Source organism: Alternaria arborescens (genome assembly GCF_004154835.1).
Source record: "Alternaria arborescens strain FERA 675 chromosome Unknown contig_22, whole genome shotgun sequence".
Taxonomy (NCBI): domain Eukaryota; kingdom Fungi; phylum Ascomycota; class Dothideomycetes; order Pleosporales; family Pleosporaceae; genus Alternaria; species Alternaria arborescens.
Window position 1 is genome coordinate 445,112 of NW_021167877.1, and position 20,020 is coordinate 465,131.

Sequence of the window (20,020 nt, forward strand, 5' to 3'; positions counted from 1 at the left end):
TTCTGGAGGTACATAAAGTAGATGTCAAAACACCTTCCCACCACTCGCCCGTTTATGACACAAAATCAGCGTATTAGAATAACGCGAGCAAGTCTTTGAACGTTAATGTGTCTTGAACGGCCAGGTCGAAGCTTTACTGGACTCGAACGAAGGCAAATCTGTTGCTGCAAGCCGTTGGAACTGACCTTGTGCTTGCTTGATGCCCGGTCGTGCTGTACCAAACGCATCATCTACCGTTGATGCGACTACGACTTCGTATGGTGCCGGTAACCTTCCATTCAACGCGTCCTCCGGCTCCTCCAACCACGTGTATGCGAATTCTGCTAGGAAGGGCACCCAGGTAGCGAGCGCCAGGATCTGTCCAAACGTCCATTCGCTATCTTTGTTATGGGCTCCAGCGCGTGATCGTATCCGGATGGTTAGATAGACGAGCCAAATGTTGAAGAACAGCATGACGAAGAACGAGACGAAAAGGATGGTCCATGACGTCCATGACGGGAACCGTACGAATACTGATGGCCGGTGGCGCAGAACGGAAAGAAGAGAGCCTACTACAAAGACAGTGAGACCGATTACCAAAAGAGCGGCGGTCGCCCAACAAAGATAAACCCAAGGCGCGAAGTCCATGTCCACACAAGCCTTCTGGCCTATTGGATCACCGTCAATTTGCATACTATCTTCGGCTATAGTCGTTACAAGCACGAAGATGCCGCGAATCACCAGTACCAGGATAAGCACGTCGATTACTCCCCATAGCATAAGCCTTCCTTTCAGACGCCGAAACGTACCCGGTGTAGCCAGCTGTAGTATAATGACAGGGAAAACTGAATTGAGAGGCACCACAGCACTTAGGACGAACGTTGCAAGAACCGATGTCGACTCTTGTTGCGCCATAGTGATATTGGATGCCAACAGCAAAGCTATCGAGAATACAGCAGACGCAGAAAGGAAGGCCGTAGTCGATAGTCGCATTGCGAGCAAAGTTCGTGAGATGAATGACTTTCTATCTGTCCTGTTCGGCTTTATTCCAAGACGGATCCTGACAATCGGGTACAGGTAAAGCGAGATAAGTAGCTGTTGCATCAGGTAGGTGACTAGCATCTTCGCGAGTTAGCTTGATCGACACGAAATCTCTTATGTTAGGTTAAGTCGTACCCCGATGCCAACCATGTCAGGATTGCCTTTCCAGCCGACCGCCCGGCACAGAGTTTGGACACATGTTCCGTAAGCGTACTCCGCAGCGGTTTGATCAAGCTTGCTATCTCTCTGAGTCCACGCCCAGAATTCGTCCGTCATAGGGGGTTTTTGAATAGAGTTATGTTGCAGATATCCATCAAGGCTTTCGATGATATACTCATAGATTTTGTGCGGGTCTCTGTAATCGTCGTTGGGCGCAATCATGTCGGTATCTACGACTGGCTGCAAGTACAGCCAGATCGAGACCGCCGACGAGCAATTTGTAAAATTGAAATTGGGCGATCCAAAGTCGAGTAGTGACGTGGCATTCATTTTGGCCTATTAAATTAGGGATGAAACGCTCCTCAAAGGTGTCGGATGGGTATATTCGATACTGTTTCACAAGACAACGCGTTACTTCTTTTCTGAGAAGGATATGAAGCAGCATAGCAAGAGATCATAGCTAGCATTTGTACCAAGCAAAAAGACCTCGTGACTCAGCTGGCCTGCCTATACATATCGTGCATAACCTCTCGTTCAGCTGGGGTGCAAGCCCCAAAACGATAGCCAACCAACGTTGAGCTACATGGAGGCTGAGCCGCTACCGACGTAGAACTCAACAATTATGGGATCTAGATTTAGATGGAAGCCAAGCCACCGGTGCTAGCCATATTCCTTTTACTCGGTCAAACAAGACATTGAGAAGGTCATGGTGCTGTGAGAAGTATTGCGATACGCTGGAACTCCATGTATCTGCCACCACAGTTGATTCCCTCCAATGAGAAAGAGCATGAATACCAAATTCAGTGGCAATAACACCTCCTAAATTTAGATGCTAAGCAAGGCCATTCTGTGCCATTTGCCTGATTTATCAAGTGCGTGGCTAGGTAAGAAGCAAATTATCGGTCGCCAATCCGTCACGACTCGAGTCAATGGAACTCGCCTCTCCAACCGTTTCCATCTTGTGAATGCACCTAAGCAGTTTCTTCCTTCTCCTAAAGTTCTTCTGGATGCGAAAACATCTCTCACTCTTGAGCTTTATCTGGCCCCTCCTGCAAGATGTATTTGAGATTAGTATATGACTTATATCAACTTAAGGGCGCGAGGCTGTCACCAGAGCTTACAGAGCTAGACATAAACACACTTGTCGTTTCAGATTGCTGCAATATCTTCGCAATGGAGTTATTCGGCCAAGCGCAGTGCAAGCTGTGAGGTTAAGACGGCCATCCTTCCAGCACATCCACACTAAACAAACTATTTTGATGCCGAAGCAACCACGATTTTGCCTTTTTCCCTTTACCCGACAAGGGAGGTAGGTCGTCTCCTATGATTTGTTGAACATCGCGATACTGAACGGTACGCAACAAGTAGTGCGAGCAAACATCTCCGCGATAATGATCGAGATGCAACCCACAGTTGCACACTGCAGATTGATTAGCGACCCAAGATTCCAGCGGAAAAAAACTCCATTGATTGACCAGGAGCAAAGATGAAGGGATGGATGGTATATGCTGCAAGCCCGAGGGGCGGACCGGTAAGCGTAGACACTAGTGCTTGAGTTCAAACTACCCAATCGCTATCTAGCCACGACTGTTGTGTGGTCATACAAGAGTCCTTCAACACAGCAGCTTAGTCGCATTGCTGCTGCGGCTCCCCACACGAAGTCTCTGCATCATGAACACTCAGCCCAAACATCGCCATCGTAAGCTTTTAATTGATATTCGAGCGCCAGAACCTTGTATCTTTTCTTTCTGCTTCAGAGTCGAACGAACTGCCAATGTGATTTGCCAGTGGGTATTTTGCTTAGCAGCCCATGTGCCATTTCTGAAGCATCCGAGCGGGTTTGTTGAACTTTCTCAGTCTGTTTCTGTTTCTTGTATAGTCGTAGCCAGACTGTGTCGGCGTTGCTGCACTCCAGCGCTTCGCGTACGTCGCTTCTCGCCAATACGGGGTCTAGCATATCCAGCATCTCCTCGAAGCGCTCGTCACGAACCGTCACATGTCTAGCGATAGCGCATAGCAGCAAGACCAGGCTATTCCAAATCATGCGTGTAGGTGCATCGACATACAGCTCTGGTCGCGAAAGATCGGCATTAGGTTGCGACTCCATGGACAGCCTCGTCATACCAGTTTCGATACCCGTAATCTTCAGTGACGTGAATTTGGAGCTGCTGCCCCTGCCGCGATCGTCATGCTCCTTAGTTCGCTTATAGACTTTTCTGAAGAGATCCCATGCGTCTTCGACCCGTGTCCTCATGAAGTCTCTCGCATGTTCGCACATCAAGGCTATGATGCCTAGCGCATTTGATACTACATATGCTTCCGGATCCTGTAATCGAGGTACCAACACAGGCCAGAGCGTGTTGATAAGGGGGAGAAATGAGTTTTCGTGTTTTGCGAGGGCGGGTATGGTAGTGCGAAGAAGAGACAAGAGAGAGTTCCGGAGAGTTGGCGAGGTGGTAGTGAGATAATGTTGTGTGAGCTCGGAGATTTTCAGGATGATGGCGAAGGTACGAGGCGCAGGAGGGGGAAGCTCTTCAGTCTGAGGTGGAGGTGGATGATCATCTTCCTCGTTTGGATCGTCTGGGTTGGTATTCTCCGAGCTCTTTTCTTCCTTCCAGGGCTTCTCTGGGAACGATATCTTCGCCGCTTGTCTCTCTTCTTCCTCCAGTCTTCGTGTGTCAGCATCTAACCTCTGAATCGCTTTGACTACGTCGTCCATCGTGGCCGTTCTCTTCGGGTGCTTTGTTTGGATCTTCTCATCCCCAGCTGTCAACGCGAGTTGTGGCGCCTTGATACCTTCTTCTGTCATGCCTTGAAGTACAGAGAACAGAAGCTCTGCGAGTTTGGGATACCCATGGTATCTCTCCAAGGCGTTGAAAATGCTATCCACAAGGTCATCCAAGTATGGTAAGAGAGATGGACCGCATAGTCTCATCATCATGAGTAGAACCTGCGGAGCCTGAGGAGAGACATCGCCATAGGCCAACTTTAAGCCAACAGCGTTGACGATGTAATCAACATTTGCAATCACGAGCTCCCCTGCGTTGCTATATCCTGAAGCCTCCGCGACAGTGTTGAGACAGACTAGGGCATGTTCACGTAGTGCGCTATTCGAGCTTCCAAGATGATGAAGCACTGGATAGAGTACTTCGCTCAACTCAGGGCGGAATTCAGTTCTGTACTGCTTCGCCTGTAGAGCTACAGTTTCCAATGCCAATGCATAAAACTGCCAAGGGTTGTCTGTATTCGAATCTCGCTGGTTGAGTAGTGATAGAGATTGTGAGTACAAGTCATCCAGGACTTCTTCCCTAGGGTTTGGTGTCCCCAAATCCATGAAATCATCGACGGATGGGTTGATCGTTGCTATGTCCCTTACCAAGTTGATTGACAGCCAGAAGCTTGCCAAGCGGACCTCAGTTGGTCCAAGATCAATGGAGCTAGTCAGTCCTTGAGCAACCGTCAGAGCCGAGTTCGATCGCGCGAGCTCCTGAACTAATACTTTGAACTCTGTCATCATGTCGTCCTGGCCTTTATACCGCAGGCTTATTGGAGGGAAGGAGGACGACTTCGTGGAACTCAACTCCAGTGTGCGATCGGTGATCGAGCTTTGGTGGTGTTCGTTAAGCTCTTCTAGGCCTTTTGCATCGGAAAATACAGCAGAAACACCATCTCTTAGACTATCAGTGAGTCGGTCATCCAAGATGGTCGGATCTTGCTCAAATAGTCGAAGCGACACCGAAATTTGGTGTATAATTCGACGGCGGCTACGGTCGTCTTTTGATCGCATTAGCCTAGGTAGCGCTACGATCCAACCGTGCAGGCTTTCCCGTAAAAGATCAGAAAGGGTCTGATCTGCGGACAAGAGTCCTTTTAGTTGACTCTCAATCGTGTCGTCAGAGCCTTCATGTCCCGCCAGATTTATGATGGTTTCGGTAGCCATACTTGTGCAAAGTGATAATGATATACGGCAGTCCTGCACGATGCAAAGACATAGCTTCAAGAGAGCTTGCCGAACCTCTGGCTTATCATGGTCCCTCAGCTTGAACACATTTGCAAGCGCGATCTTGACCTGTGAGGAAGTCGCTTGTAGCCACGAGGTCGATCGCGACGTTGTGGTGATACTCCCCGACTTATCTGATGGAGTTGTCTCGGGTAAGTCCTTGGTTTTCGCATCACTGAGCAGACGAACAAGAAGTGTCGCAAGTACTTCCAAGCTTTGCTCGACAACGCGAAAGCCGGGTCGGTTGCTGCTGCTCGGTGTCAATACCTTTGTCAAGGACGAGACCATCCTAGGTAGAAAGCTGGCGAGAGCATCATCATCATCGATCGCGCTGATGGTGCCCTTGAGCGCACATATAGCCTGGAACTTGACGTTATTCGAGTTGCTATTGGTAAGACTTTCGAGCATGACTAGTACAGCTTCGCCTAGGGCAGGTATATTGGTCGTCGCAGTTATAGCTTTTCGACCCTGCTTCGTGCGCGACGTCTCAGTCATCAGCTCGGACGCACATCTAAGCGCCAATGATTGCAGCTCCTCTGAAGTAGCGGAGATGCCGTTCTCTGTGGATGAAGGTTTGGCCAGGAACGTAAAAAGGATGAGGAGTTGCCCTGATAGAGCAGGCTCAAGGCCGCCTCCCCAGCCAGCGGATAGCAAGGTTGAAATGCATTCCAAGCAAAGCTCCAGTGCTCTGACTGGAACCTGTCGAGAGATTCTGAGCACTTGAGATACTGGGACAAAAGCATATTCGGTAAGTTTTGCGTCCAGTAGACCAGGGCTACCAGTTATAGACCGGAGGGTAGTAAGTAGAGCGTTGAGCGCCTGTATCAGCTCCTTCCGAGCGCCTGGGTTTTGTGAGATACTTGCGGTGACTTGTAGCAGTTGTATGCAAGGCTGCTTTAGCTACAGGGGAGGTCAGCGAAGGTTGGTAAGTTTAGAAACTCTGCCTACCCGCTGGAAAGTTTTTTGTCTCTCCATTTTGTCTTCGTCTCACGCAAAATTTACGACTATGAGCTGATATGGATCGAGTAGGTCGGATACTCGTTTAGATCGTGAGTTCCGGATCCTTCCTGATATGGTTCAAGCGTGCGGGCGCGGTGAATGTATCAGCACTAGCATCGCTGACATGATCAGACCCAGCATCGATACCAATGCGACAAGGCAATCCGGACGTACTTTTTATTTATTCGGAGTCCCAAGTAAAATTGGGGTGGCGGGTGAAAACAAGCCCAGTGGTGCGGGTGCGACGGTGATGCAGGTGGAGCACGATCCAGGCGGAAGTCAGTCGCGTATCACTGGCTAGCGCGTCACTGCTCAGAAAGTCGCTCCAACATCCCCTCAACACAGTCACGACATTCCCATCACCGCGTCGCTAATCGACTCGACACCCGCGTGCGCCTCCGATCGCTTTCCCACGCGCGCAATCGTAGCGGTAATACATAGCCGCCACACCATCTCCACACGTCACCGCCCACGCGCAGCCACGCGACATGGCACCGCGCAGTAGGCGGAGCGCGGCCGCGGCGACCGAGGTGGTCGAAGAAGAAGAGCAGGAGTTGGAACAGGAGGAAACAGTGCAAGGTGGGCTGAAGAAGCTCAAGTTCAAGCAAACGCTTGTTGGCCGGCCCGGCAAGCAGATTGGCGTGAGCGACCTCTTGACGCGACTCGAGGCGCTGCACGATGAACTGCGGACAATTGATCAGGAAGAGGCGCACAGGGACTCGCTCATGCCCGTCGCAGAGTCGCTGGCCCACCAGAGTCTCTTGCAGCACAAGGACAATGGCGTGCGCGCGCGGACCGTCTGCTGCATTGTCGACATGCTGAAGCTATTTGCGCCGGATGCGCCCTACCCTGCATCCAAGCTCAAGGTATGATGCATAGCCCAGCACATCATCTACTGCTGCTGACAATGCCATAGGAAATCTTCTCCGTCATCATCCTCAAGCTGCTGCCGCTCCTCGCAGACCCCACCCACCCATACAACAGCCAGCACATGTACATCCTCCGATCGCTCGCCGAATGGAAGAGTATTCTGCTCATCAACGAGATTCCGGGCTCCGACCAGCTCACCGCGGCCCTCTTCACAACCTGCTTCGACGTTTTGTCTGGATCGTCCAAGGGAGAAGAACTGAGCAAGAACATCGAACACAACATGACCGAAATCCTCTCTACCATAATAGACGAAGCACCCGCAGTCACACATGACGTCGTGGATGTCGTTGTAGCACAGTTCTTGTGGGCAGACCCAATCACACTGGGCTCTTCCACCAAAGGCAAGAAGAATGTGCAGATCGACGCGAAGCAATCTACGCTACGTCGCAAAGAGGCACCACCCGCCTACAATATGGCTAAGAACGTCTGCAATTCTTTTCCAGAGAAGATGGCTCGTCTCATTGGCAACTACTTCAGCTCAGTCATAGTAGACTTCACGAATGCTGGAACCACATACAAAGGCCATTCCAAGGATGACGACGACGACCTCCCTCGCGGCCCCTCCGAGGATGACATCAACGAGGCACACAAAGCACACAGGCTACTGCGTGAGCTGTGGAAGTGCTGTCCCGGTGTGCTCCAGGAAATCATCCCACATCTACAAGATGAGCTTGCTACGGAGAACGTGCAGCTTCGTCAGCTTGCCACTGAAACATTCGGCGACATGATTTCAGGCATTGGCGCAGCTGGTCCACCCCCTCCGCCCGATATGGACCCAGTGGCCTATCCTTCGCAGAGTCTATCACGCTCTGACTCAGCCCGACCATTCGACTATCTTACCACACCAGTGTCCATCAACTCGTTTCCAACGCAATACCCTGTAGCATATCACTCGTTTCTTCAGCGCAAGAACGACAAATCCGCCATCATTCGCGCTGCTTGGACTACCGGCATCGGTCGCATACTGATGACATCAGCGGGTGGCATTGGTCTTGATCTTGAAGAAGAACAGAAGTTGCTCAAGTACTTTGGTGAATGCCTGATTGATAGCGACGAGAAGGTGCGTCTAGCGGCCGTCAAAGCAGTTGCACATTTCGAGTTCAACGACATCGTTCGTAAACTCGGCAGCAACGGCGGCATGGCAGAACCAGGGTCCATCCTCTCCAATCTCGCAGATCGCGTAAAGGACAAGAAAAATGTTATTCATTCCGAGTCTATGAGGCTTCTCGGCAAGATATGGGGTGTGGCATCTGGTGCCATTGCGGAAGGCGATGACAGCATCAAGGCCCTGCTTGGCCCAATCCCGTCACGCATTCTTGAAGCTTGCTACGTGAACGACCCTGAAATCAACGTGCAAGTCGATCTCGCACTTTACGACTCATTGCTTCCGCTTGCGTATCCTCCCATGAAAGCGAAAGCACAGCCAGCTGGAAACTCACAAGTCGTAAAAGACAGCCAAGCAAACACCGAACAGGGCTATACCGAAGCAGATCTGGACAAGATCCGGACTGAAAGGCAGCTTGTACTTGTAAACGGCTTGGAAGAGAAGGCAAAGAAAGTCTTCTTCGCCAAACAAGGTAACCAGGGCCCTGGTGCCAGGTACATGGAGCACTTCCTGAAGCTGTGTGAAGACTACAACGGTGGTGTTACTGAAAAGGGTGAGAAGGACGTCAAGACAAATCTCGAAGGCCTCATCGCCTACTACGCAAAAACGTTGCCCGATCCGACTCGTGTTAGAGACGACCTATGGAAATTCGCCAAAGCTCATGACCGCAGAGCGTACACCCTTATACGGTTCTGTATGGATCCAGCGAGTGACTACCGCAGAGTCTTCAGGTCCATTAAAGAGCTTCGAAAGAGGATCGAAGATGGGCCAGGTTCTTCACTGCTCGACACCTTGACCCCACTACTCTACCGTGTGAGCTTACTATGCTACAACAAGAGTCACGTTCCAGCTGTCATCGAATACACCCGTACTGATGACAAAGGTCTCGGTGCCACTGCTCACGAGCTTTTGAAAGAGATCTCTACCAAGCATCCCAAGGTTTTCTCAACTCACGTGAAGGATCTCTGTAAGACTCTTGAAAGTGAAGCACCCACCGCAACGAAGCCCAACCCTCCTGGTGCGGTTGATGATCTCAAGGCCTGCGCTGCATTTGCAAAGAAATTCCCTACAGACATACCGATGAATAGCAAGGACAGTCGAAAGTTGGTACAGAGCTTCTTGAACTTTGCGTTCTACGGCAGCCCTCCACAGGCAGCAAAGCATGCAATCACTATCATCATGAACAGCGACGACAAGAAGGAGATGCATGCAAAGGAAATACTTACCAAGAGCATCAAAAGCTTCCAATACGATGGTGCTCACTGGCTTACAAAGCTGGCTGCACTCAGTCAACTAGTTCTATTGGCCCAGTCAGATTGCGAGGATGATATGGATGCTATCGTTGAGATCGCCATCAAGGAAGTTCTGCAGAAACCGCATGCAGCGACAGCCGATGCAGATGCTGAATGGATGGAGGTCCCAGACGACGACATTCAAGGAAGGTCCTGGGCAGTCAAGATCCTCGTCAACCGCTTACGCTCCCTACCATCCGATGCCAACTTCAAGGATGCTGCGGAAGACACATATAAGCTGCTGAATCGCTATGTGAAGAACAATGGTGAGAGCGCAGCGGATGACAGCACTCCAGCAGGACACAAATCGCGCCAGCGCCTTCTTGCCGCCAACTCCCTACTCAAGCTTTCCTGCAACAAGCGCCTCGATCCTTTCTTGAGCCCCGCAGATTTTATACAGCTAGCCCTGGTCACACACGACCCCTGTACGCAAGTGCGTAAGGGCTTCGCTGATAAACTGATGAAGTACCTTGGTCAGGGTCGTTTGCCGCCCCGATTCTACACTATCCTGTTCTTCCTCGCACATGAGCCTGAGAAGACTATCAAAAACAGCACTATGACCTGGATCCGTGCACGTCGCGCCGCCTTTGCTGCACGAAAAGAGACCATACTGGAGACTGTGTTCGCTCGTTTATTGAGTCTACTTGCTCACCACCCAGACTTTGACACAGAAGACGAGACACTAAAACTCATGTCAGAGTATATCTTGTACTACCTGAAATGCGTGGCGACCGAGGAAAACCTGTCACTTATCTTCCACGTGGCTCAGCGCGTCAAGGGTGTTGCGGATGGTATTGTCCCTTCGCGCCAAGCTGACGAGAATCTATATATCTTGTCAGATCTAGCACAGGCTCTTATCCGATCGTGGGAAGAGCAAAACAACTGGACAATGCAATCATGGCCAGGGAAAATGAAGTTGCCCTCCGGTATCTTCCGACCTCTGGAGAGTCACGATCGCGCGCAGGAGATCGCTAAAAAGACATGGATTGGGGAAGATTTGGTTGACGAACTCGAACCGCTTGTGCGGAGAGCTATTCGAAGCAAGAAGCGCAAGGCATCAGATGGTGTAGAAAAGTCGCGCAAGAAGACCAAGGGCGACAGACCGATCAAGGAAAAGAAGGCTAGGACAGAACGTCCCGTCAAAACACCAAAGAAGAAGAGGAGAGCTGGCGACGATGATGATGCGAGTGACGTTGATGGTGGCGTCGCTCCATCAAGTGGTCCACGGAGAAAGAGCGATCGACGAAGTACTGTGCATAAGAGCTATGTCGAAGTATCAAGTGATGAGGAAGACATCGGAGCCGGTGCTCAAGAGGTCCAGGAAGAGGAAGAAGAAGAAGAGGCTAATACATCAGACGCAGAAGGAGCGGACAAGCCTACTCCTGTTGCTGAAGAAGATGTAGAGATGGATGATGCAGGAGTCGAGGCTGAGAAAGACCAAGAAACTGCCGCTGAACAGTCTGACCTTTCAGATCCAGAGCCATCTCCAGAACCTGAGCCCGAGCCTACACCAGCGAAGAGAGCTACGAGAGGGAGAGCCGCTACTAAGACGAATGGCGCCAAGTCATCACCGGTTGTCCAGAAACGCAAAGCTGCTGAGCCGATCAAGGATGCCACACCGCCCAAGTCTGTAAAGAGTGCGACCAAAGCCAAAGCGACCAGGGCAAAGGTCAATGGTGCTACAGCGGTCTCTTCGCCTACTCCCGCTACCAACGGTACTCCTATTGTCCGACGCAGCGGTCGCGCTCGTGGCTGAGTCACGAAGTACTCGTCGCTCGCGGCTTTAGGTCTTCTGGATATATCTAGACATCGTGCGTGGAGTCACTACTACACACGATCGGTCAAACTCTCTACATGATACCACGGCCTCGGCCTTCCAAACTTTCTGGCATAAGTGTTAGCTTAGGATTTTGTTTAGCTCGGTGTTCTCGGAAGCGGGTGGTTTTTTACCGGAGGTACGTCTATGCTCAGGCCACTCGCGGTGCTTTCCAATCGTTTAGCCTTGTTCCATTTCATTTATGCATTTACTTGCATTCAAAGTGTACACGGGAGAGCAGCATACTGTCTCGCTTTCGTCGTTGCACTCTCCACCCATATCAGAGGATTTTCTACCATGTACGCTAGCGATGCGAAATGAGCGTTTAAGGGCCAGTACTTAGTGTAGGACAGAGAAATATATATGACTGTTAATTCAGCCCTGGTCCACTCGTGCTGATGTGACGGGCTATCGTTCGGTCCAGACCGACACTGACCATGGAAGCGACATTCAGGGTTCTCACCACGCGATCTCCTCCAAATCGCCAGAATGGTTGTACTCGCTGCAGGTACGCCTTAGCTCCATAGGGTCGGACCGCTGGAATCTACTTGTACCGAAACAATTCTAACATTTCGACATTCCATGGTTCCCTAGACCCTCTTCGCAACTACAAACAGTAATGAATCGCATAGTCTTGTAAGGTCATCCTTCTCATAGGCCGGCACCGTCTCCGCGCTACCCACCAATAACGACGGATATGATGGCCATGTATGGAGTACTCATGATGACGAAGATGTCCCATATCGCGATTATGGTGGATGACCCGACTGGATTCCATACACCATGTTTTCCATGATATTCAGCGTATTTGCACAACAGCCCTCGCGCAACGAACACGCGGTGTTTTTTGCATCCTACAATCTGTATTGCCGGTCATCGCACTTTTCTCTTTAGAGACGGACAACAAGAACGTGGATGGCCTGACAGCATATTCCTACACCAACACGGCTTTTCTACAACATCATCACACCACCTGCTACTACGCCATGGAGGCTCGTCAGATTGCAGCTGAAGCTGCTGTCTTCGATCAAACAAACCTCCTCCCCCGCAAGAAGCTCCTCGTCGTATTTTCCGCACTCGCATTATCGCATTTCATATGTTTTGTCGACCAGACTGGTATCGGGGTTGCCCTGCCCACAATTGGACGTGATCTAAATGCAGAAGACACGATCAGTTGGGCCGGCACGAGTGCGCTGATAGCCAACACTATATTCCAAGTGCTGTATGGGAGGATGAGTGACTTATTTGGTATGTCCTCTGGCTTTGGTGGGAATGTGAAGGAAGCAAAATAGCTAACAAACAAACTAGGCAGGAAATCTGTTCTTCTCTCAGCACTTGCCCTTCTAACAGTCTCCGACCTCCTTTGTGGTCTCTCGCGCGACGCAACGATGCTGTACGTCTTCCGCGGTCTATCAGGTGTGGCAAACGGCGGGATAGCCTCGCTTTCTGCCATGATCGTCTCCGACATCGTCACCTTGAAAGAGCGCGGGAAGTGGCAAGGCATGATAGGTGCATGTGTAGGACTAGGAAACATATCTGGGCCTTTTATCGCTGCAGCGTTTGTACAGAAGAGTACGTGGAGAGGCTTTTTTTGGCTCGTCAGCCCCGTGTCAGCGGCTTGCGGCATGCTCTGTCTTGTTGTTCTGCCTACACCCAAGGAACAACCAAGAGCGGATATGAAGCTAGTATTGAAGAGGATCGACTATGGAGGCATATTCTTCGGAAGTGCAGGGTTGATATTGCTGTTGATTCCTATTGCGGGAGGAGGTGACTACTTCGAGTGGGAATCACCAATGGTTGTTGCCATGTTAACGATTGGAGGATGTTGCATAATAACGTTCGTCTACATTGAGCACCGTGTAGCTATATTGCCTATGATGCCATGTAAGCTCTGGTCGCCCTATTACGAAACATGTGCTCTTTGCGAATCATTGCTGATGCTAGACAGTGTCTCTTTTCAGATCCGGTCCCGTTTCCATCATGCTTCTTCAGAATTTCCTCTTTGGCGTGGTGGCCTACTCGCAAACATACTATCTCCCCCTCTTCTTCCAGAACGCACGCCGCCTCTCTCCCCTCATTTCGGCGTCCATAATGCTGCCACTCACCGCATCACAAATGATTTCCTCAATTTTATCTGGACGATACATCTCGCGCTTCGAGCGCTACGGCGAAGTGATCTGGCTGGGGTTCTTCCTCTGGACTTTAGGTGTAGGTTTGACATGCATGTTCAACCGCGACACACCCATTTGGGCTATGGTCGTCATACTTTTTGTCCAAGGACTAGGAGTCGGTGCCGTCTTCCAGCCTGTACTTGTTGCACTGCAAGCACATTGCACAAAAGCCCAACGCGCAGTCGTCATCTCAAACCGCAACTTCATACGCAGTCTCGGCGGTGCAGTCGGTCTTGCAATTTCTGCTGCTGCACTGCAAAATTCCTTGCACCGAGTTATGCCGAAAGAATTCCACTTCTTGGCACTTTCTTCATATGATACGCCGGACTTTGCATCACTAGATCCAAAACAAATAGTGCAGGTATTGCAAGCGTATGCGACGGCGAGCCGCACCGTATTCATAATGAATGTACCCTTCATGGGACTGTGTTTATTAGGCTGCTTTTTCATCAAGGATAGGGGATTGCAAAGACCAGATGAGGTTATGGAAAAGGTGGAGATGATAGGAAGGCAGGATAGTGGCAGCGAACTTGTTGAAACGAGTAATGATCAGCAACGGGTGGGTGAACAGGTCATCCCGCTTCCACGGTGATATGGCGACTTAGGATCTAGATGATGGGTTCAGAGTCGGGGGAAACGTCATGTATTTTGTGTCTTCTTCTGGTCGACCATATACAATAACGTATCACATACCTCTCCAGTCATTCTCCCTCTCCCACGCAAACGCCGCTTCAAAAACACCCACTTCATCCCACCACTTCCCAATAACCTGCATGCTAACCGGTAACTTGATCTCTTCCTCGACTCCGGGCCCTTCTAGTACCGGCAACATACCAATCGGCATGGCCAATACCGGATGTCCACTTTGGTTGAATGGCGCCGTGTTTGATGTCAATCCAATCTGTTTCGCAATCTGCTCGAGCGGTGTCGCATCGACGCTTGCATGACTCGTCGCTACATAAGGCAGTGTAGGTGTAAGTAAGATATCGTATTGCTGGAGCGCCGTATCGTAAGCGTCACGCAATTTTCGAGACAGATTAGTCGCCTTGGCGAGGAGATTGGGAAATTTTTGCGTAGCGTAGAGACCGTTTAAGTATATATTCTTCGTCGAGGCGTATGCTTCATTCCAGTTTTCTTGGCCCATGGGATGTAACAACGAGTTTAAATCGAGCATCTGGTGTCCGCGGCGTCCGAACGAACCGGTGGTTTTGGCGAGGAAGCCGCCGACTTTTGATACTCCAGTCCATATTGCAGCGCCTTTGGAGTGAAGTGGTATCGAGATCTCTGTGACCGTGGCGCCGAGGTCTGTGTATTTGGAGACAGCGGTGCGGAATGTTTGGATCACTCGTGAGTCTAGAGCTGGTGTTGAAAGGGATTCGGTGATTATGGCGAAGCTTTTGCCCTGAAGTGGTTTGTGCTTAGGAAGATTGCTGATGGAGCTGTAGATGGGTATTTTGGATGGATGGGGCGCAGCGAAGGAACGGTCGTCAATGTTATCGGTGCCAGCGATGGCTTCCAGCAACACGGCATTCTCGAGCACTGTTCGTGTCATTGGGCCAACGTGGTCGTTTGTGGGCTCGTTACTTCCACATCCCGTGTATGGTACAAGACCAAAGGTAGGTTTCAATCCAATGATCCCGCAGTTGGCGGCTGGGACGCGGATGCTACCACCTTGGTCTGCACCGATCGCTCCGTCAACCTCTCCCAGTGCTACAAGTACACCCGAGCCGCTCGAACTTCCGCCAGCGCTATAACCCTTGGCGAACGGGTTTTCCACTACTCCAGTGCCTGACGAATGACTTGTCGCAGAATGACACATGTTTTCGCAAACAGCTTTACCGAGAATCTGACCACCAGCTTCTAGGATACGTGTAGTGACAGTTGCATCGACATCTGGAACATATCCTTTGATGAAATTCGTGCCTAGTAGCATTGGGACATCTTTCACTGCAACATTGTCTTTCAGAGCAAACGTTTTACCATGAAGTTTACCATTGCCTTTGGCTTTCTTGTCAACAATGTTGCATTTCCATGCCCATGCTCCATGAGCATTGTCAGATTTCTCCGGGAAGTAGGTGTCTTTTCTAGAAAAGCGTTCTTTGTCAACTATTGGGACATAGTCTACAGACCAACGTCAGCTTCACTTCGATATGCAGAGAGAAGAGTCATGCCCTACCGTCCATGGCCATCAATTGTTCGCTTGCATCGTGGAATACAGCAAGCAAACGACGATAATCTTCCTTCTCTTTATCATCGATGTTGACCCCAAGCTGGGAGCACAGTGCTTCGAGTGTCTCTTTCGTGACCGGATTGCCGTGGTTTGCATCCAACGAAAAAACCGACATTTTGTGTAAGAGAACAGGGACTTGGAGTTCTCAGTGACGCTCACATATACACGCCAGTATGACATCAAATAGCTAACTGTCTCGCGGGCCCGTTTATCCATTCCAGTATCGGAGGCGCGCAAGCCCATTGCGGGCCATCAACCAGATGCTGGAACACAAACAGTCGTGACACATGATTCAGCATCTTCATGTATCGATAACGCATGCTTACAATAATCTCGGCCGCGTTGAGGGTTGTCAGAGTGGGCTTCCGAAGTTGGAAGGAACGATAAGGGCAAAGCGGGGTTGGTGGGACGCCTATTTGATCGTCGTCGGAATGGTCACTTCCGATAAAGACCCAACTGACAGTGCTTTCTTTACCTAAAAATGTCTTGATTGTATTCTAACCGAAACGCCGTTGTTGATAGGTGATTGATAGGTGGAGGGAAACTCATTTAGGACGCAGTCAGAATGGTGTGATATCAGTTCGGGGTCATTAGTGTGGAGTGGACTTTGAAACATTCCATACTTTGATACTGCTCTCGAAGCTTGATATACTTTGAGCACATGTTCATTTTTGGGTCTTAACATTAGGTTTTATCATCGTTTCGTGAATTTGTCCGCCATGGTCCACGTCGAGGAATCTCTACAACTCCCTAGAGATTTCGAAGGTGCGAGCCCATATAGCGTGCGTTCTCGCATATACTGAGCATTCTTCCAGGTTTTGGTGAAGATGGCCATGATGCACAGTGGCCAAACGGTGCCCGCATTGCAGTCTCCTTCGTGTTGAACTACGAGGAAGGCGGCGAGCGCAACCCACTGGATGGCGATGGCACCAGCGAACCCTACCTGTGGGAGAAAGGTCCTTCTGGCGGCGGTAGAGAACAGCGGCACTTGAACGGCGAGCAAGACTACGAGTATGGCAGTCGTTGTGGTGCTTGGCGGATACTTCGCCTCATGAAGGAGTTCGGCTGGAACATGACTCTTTGGGCCATCGCTGTTGCCATGGAGAGAAACCCAACGTTCGCGAAGGCATGTGTAAGAGAAGGCCATGAGATCGGTGCCCATGGGTATAGATGGCTTGACATTTGGGATTATTCGCTTGAAGACGACAAAGCTTATATCAAGAAGGCCTGCAAAGCTCTGGAGGCCGCAACTGGTATGTTTCGCCCAATATCGATCGTGCATGGAACTGATGCGATCACAGGCGAATTCCCAGTAGGAGCGTATTTTGGTAGAGGAACCCCAAATACCGCTAGCCTGCTTCCAATCATGTGGAAGGAGATGGGCCATAAGATGCTGTATACTTCGGAAGTATACAACGAAGACTCGCCATACTGGATAGATCTGCCATGGGAGAAAGAATTGCCTGACATAGAGAAGGAGGGCCTGTTGATGATGCCGTACAATTACGATTGTAAGCACACTTCACATGTATGGTTATTCCAAATTAACAAGGTGGTATAGGTAACGATGGAAAGTTCCACATGCTTCCAGGCTTTGTAAGCTCAGCTGGTGCTGTCTATGAGCAGTATCTCAAAGATACGTTCGACTGCTTGTATAGAGAAGGCGGCAAGATGATGACGATTCCTCTGCACTCCCGAATAGCTGGTAAGCCAGGAAGATCGGAGAGTCTGAGGAACTTTATGAAGTATATCTCTGAGAAGGAAGGCGTTTGGGTCGCAACCCGCAGAGATATTGCAAATCACTATCGCCAGACTTTTCCGTACAAGCCCGGATCGAAGACAGGTGGTTCGTAGAACTTAGCACGAGCGCGTCAATGATATAAATTCAATGGTACAATATACACGTACTCTTCTGGGTCCAGAGAACAGGAGGTGCGATGATGTCATTGTTCTATGCTGGTTTCCCCAACACATACCGAGACTTCAAGCTAAGTGCAAGGAAAAGGAAGCGTGTTCTGCAAAACGCAATGACGTGCTAGACTCGCTCGCGACCACGCATCGATAGTGCACATAAATTATCGCGTCGCGTCGCGTCACATCACGAAACACCAGCCTTCTTCTTGGAGATGCACATTGCGCTAACCTTTATCAGTGCTGGTTAGTGCACTAGCTACCCTGCCCTGTCAATCGGCTTCTTTGATCCCGACGCGTTATCGCCTTATCAACCGAGTTCTATGCCGTCTCTCTAACACCCTGGATTCCAGTGGAAATAGGTGCCTGACTGATAGGATGGCTTGGCTATCATTGTGGCAAGATATGCAATCTGTATCAATAATGAACTGGCTTATATGCTCCGGAGCTACGCACGAGATGGGCGTCTGGACTGATCTCGATCTGGGATAGTTCTCATTTGAGCACCATGTCGCGCTTTCTGCAGCGAAGCAAAGCAGCATTCAGTTCTCCAAAGTCGTTCAAGGAGACATTGCAAACTACAAACGATCATGGAGAAGTGCGGTACAACCAAGATCTCCTCCCCAGTCCACCGGGTAAGTTGGACAATACAATCCAACTCTGTGAGGCTTGCGACTGATAGGATGCAGCGGACAGGAAATGGAGATGGCAACATTATTTCGCCTACTACTTGACCATGACATTCAGCCCCTCCTCATACAACCTTGGTGCATCTCTAGTCTCGATTGGTCTTCTCTGGTGGCACGGCATGATTGCTGCGGTAATCGGTTCAGCCATTCTCACCATTTTGGTCGTGCTCAACAGTCGTGGCGCTATCAAGTACTTCATCGGTTTCCCTGTCTATGTACGCGCGGCTGCTGGTGTGAGAGGTGCCAGTTTGTATATCTTAGTACGAGCAGTAGTAGCGATTATCTACTTCGCGACCCAGACGTACTATGGAGGACGCATCACATCGGTTTTCATGCGCGGCATCTTCGGGAACGGTTACAACAATATTCCGAATCATCTTCCAGAGAGTGCGGGAATTACAAGTAGAGATTTGCTGAGCTTCTTCTTGTTCTGGATGGTGAGTGTCCTCCAAACTCTCTATTTGAGTTCTGGCTCTAGGAATCACGCTGATTTCGACAGGTACAAATGCCGGTCATGTTCATTCATCCAACGGTACTTCGACATCTCTTCGTGATGAAAGCTGTCTATACCACGATAGCACTCTTCGGTGTACTTGGATGGGTGATCAGCGCTAACGGAGGCAAGATCGGAAGTTTCACCTATACAACTAAGCAGACACAGCTTTCGGGTGCAGATCTCATCTGGCCTATGATTCAAGCCATCAACTCTGTCATGGGTGCTCTGGCACCGGTGCTCATCAATCAACCTGATATAGCACGATACGGACATTCGTACAGCGATGTGACTTGGAGCCAGGGTGTAGGTATCCTTATCAGCAAAGTTCTGGTCATGTTCCTGAGTACCGCGACGACTGCAGCTGCAACACAAGTCCTTGGTAAAAGCTACTGGAACGTTTGGGACCTCTATGACGCCATCTTGGATCAATATTGGACTCCTGGAGCTCGAGCAGGAATGGTGTTCGCGTCTTTCGGCATGATGCTCGCTGTACTTGTCACCAACGCTGGAAGTAACTCTCTCCCTGTTGGCGCCGATCTTACAGGAATATTCCCTCGCTGGCTGACCATCGTCCGAGGCCAAGTACTCTGTGCGGTCCTCGCGCCTCTACTTGTTCCATGGAAAATCATCGCCTCCGCTACATCGTTCCTCACTTTTCTCGGATCTTACACCGTGTTCTTAATGCCAATATGCGCTTGCATGATCGTCGACTACTGGCTCGTTCGAAGAGGCAATTTCCACGTCCCCTCGCTATACACCTCTTCACCTGAAAGTCCATACTTGTACTACAAAGGCTGGAATTTGCGCATGCTGGCTGCTTGGATTGCTGGAGTTGCGTTCACTGTTCATGGTGTCGCAGGGTCTTTGGATCCCGATTCAGTAGCCGAGGCTAGCAAAAACATGTACAAACTTGGCTTCGTACTATCGTTTCTGATGGGAGGATCGGTTTACTACAGCTTGTGTCTTATTTGGCCAGTGCAGGTACTTCCGATAGGCACGGAGAGGCAGTTGGCGTTTGAAGAATTGGCAGCTAATGAAGGATTTTTTGATCACGAGAACGTGGGTACAATTACGGGAGTCCTGGAGGGCGAGGAAATAGATGCAACACAGCATTACGTCGCTAACAGCAAAGAGAGCAAGGTCTGAAACGGAAATCTACATCTTTAGGATTATCTAGGGGCCCATCTCGATCAATGAGCGTT

At 50.2% G+C, this 20,020-nt stretch overlaps 7 protein-coding genes across 7 annotated transcripts; 4 read left to right on the plus strand and 3 right to left on the minus strand.

Moving 5' to 3' along the window:
• Nucleotides 1-102: 102 nt before the first annotated feature.
• Nucleotides 103-1,509, minus strand: AA0111_g8721 (hypothetical protein; the record flags this gene model as incomplete). Its single annotated transcript, XM_028655200.1, has 2 exons — nt 103-1,101; nt 1,156-1,509. 2 exons carry the CDS (start codon nt 1,507-1,509, stop codon nt 103-105), a joined length of 1,353 nt encoding a protein of 450 aa, XP_028503832.1.
• A 1,423-nt stretch (nt 1,510-2,932) lies between these two features.
• On the minus strand, nt 2,933-6,154 carry AA0111_g8722 (hypothetical protein; the record flags this gene model as incomplete). Its single annotated transcript, XM_028655201.1, has 2 exons — nt 2,933-6,079; nt 6,128-6,154. 2 exons carry the CDS (start codon nt 6,152-6,154, stop codon nt 2,933-2,935), a joined length of 3,174 nt encoding a protein of 1,057 aa, XP_028503755.1.
• A 512-nt stretch (nt 6,155-6,666) lies between these two features.
• On the plus strand, nt 6,667-11,261 carry AA0111_g8723 (hypothetical protein; the record flags this gene model as incomplete). The annotated part of the gene is made up of 2 exons (XM_028655202.1): nt 6,667-7,044; nt 7,095-11,261. 2 exons carry the CDS (start codon nt 6,667-6,669, stop codon nt 11,259-11,261), a joined length of 4,545 nt encoding a protein of 1,514 aa, XP_028503829.1.
• Nucleotides 11,262-12,307: 1,046 nt separating this feature from the next.
• Nucleotides 12,308-14,084, plus strand: AA0111_g8724 (hypothetical protein; the record flags this gene model as incomplete). Its single annotated transcript, XM_028655203.1, has 3 exons — nt 12,308-12,569; nt 12,630-13,205; nt 13,270-14,084. 3 exons carry the CDS (start codon nt 12,308-12,310, stop codon nt 14,082-14,084), a joined length of 1,653 nt encoding a protein of 550 aa, XP_028503760.1.
• Nucleotides 14,085-14,177: 93 nt separating this feature from the next.
• Nucleotides 14,178-15,837, minus strand: AA0111_g8725 (hypothetical protein; the record flags this gene model as incomplete). The annotated part of the gene is made up of 2 exons (XM_028655204.1): nt 14,178-15,613; nt 15,669-15,837. The coding sequence occupies 2 exons, from the start codon at nt 15,835-15,837 to the stop codon at nt 14,178-14,180; spliced, it is 1,605 nt and encodes a 534-aa protein (XP_028503759.1).
• Nucleotides 15,838-16,441: 604 nt separating this feature from the next.
• Nucleotides 16,442-17,576, plus strand: AA0111_g8726 (hypothetical protein; the record flags this gene model as incomplete). The annotated part of the gene is made up of 4 exons (XM_028655205.1): nt 16,442-16,487; nt 16,538-16,975; nt 17,024-17,233; nt 17,284-17,576. The coding sequence occupies 4 exons, from the start codon at nt 16,442-16,444 to the stop codon at nt 17,574-17,576; spliced, it is 987 nt and encodes a 328-aa protein (XP_028503758.1).
• A 565-nt stretch (nt 17,577-18,141) lies between these two features.
• AA0111_g8727 (hypothetical protein) lies at nt 18,142-19,964 on the plus strand (the record flags this gene model as incomplete). The annotated part of the gene is made up of 3 exons (XM_028655206.1): nt 18,142-18,268; nt 18,323-18,759; nt 18,822-19,964. 3 exons carry the CDS (start codon nt 18,142-18,144, stop codon nt 19,962-19,964), a joined length of 1,707 nt encoding a protein of 568 aa, XP_028503757.1.
• Between the last annotated feature and the right edge of the window lie 56 nt (nt 19,965-20,020).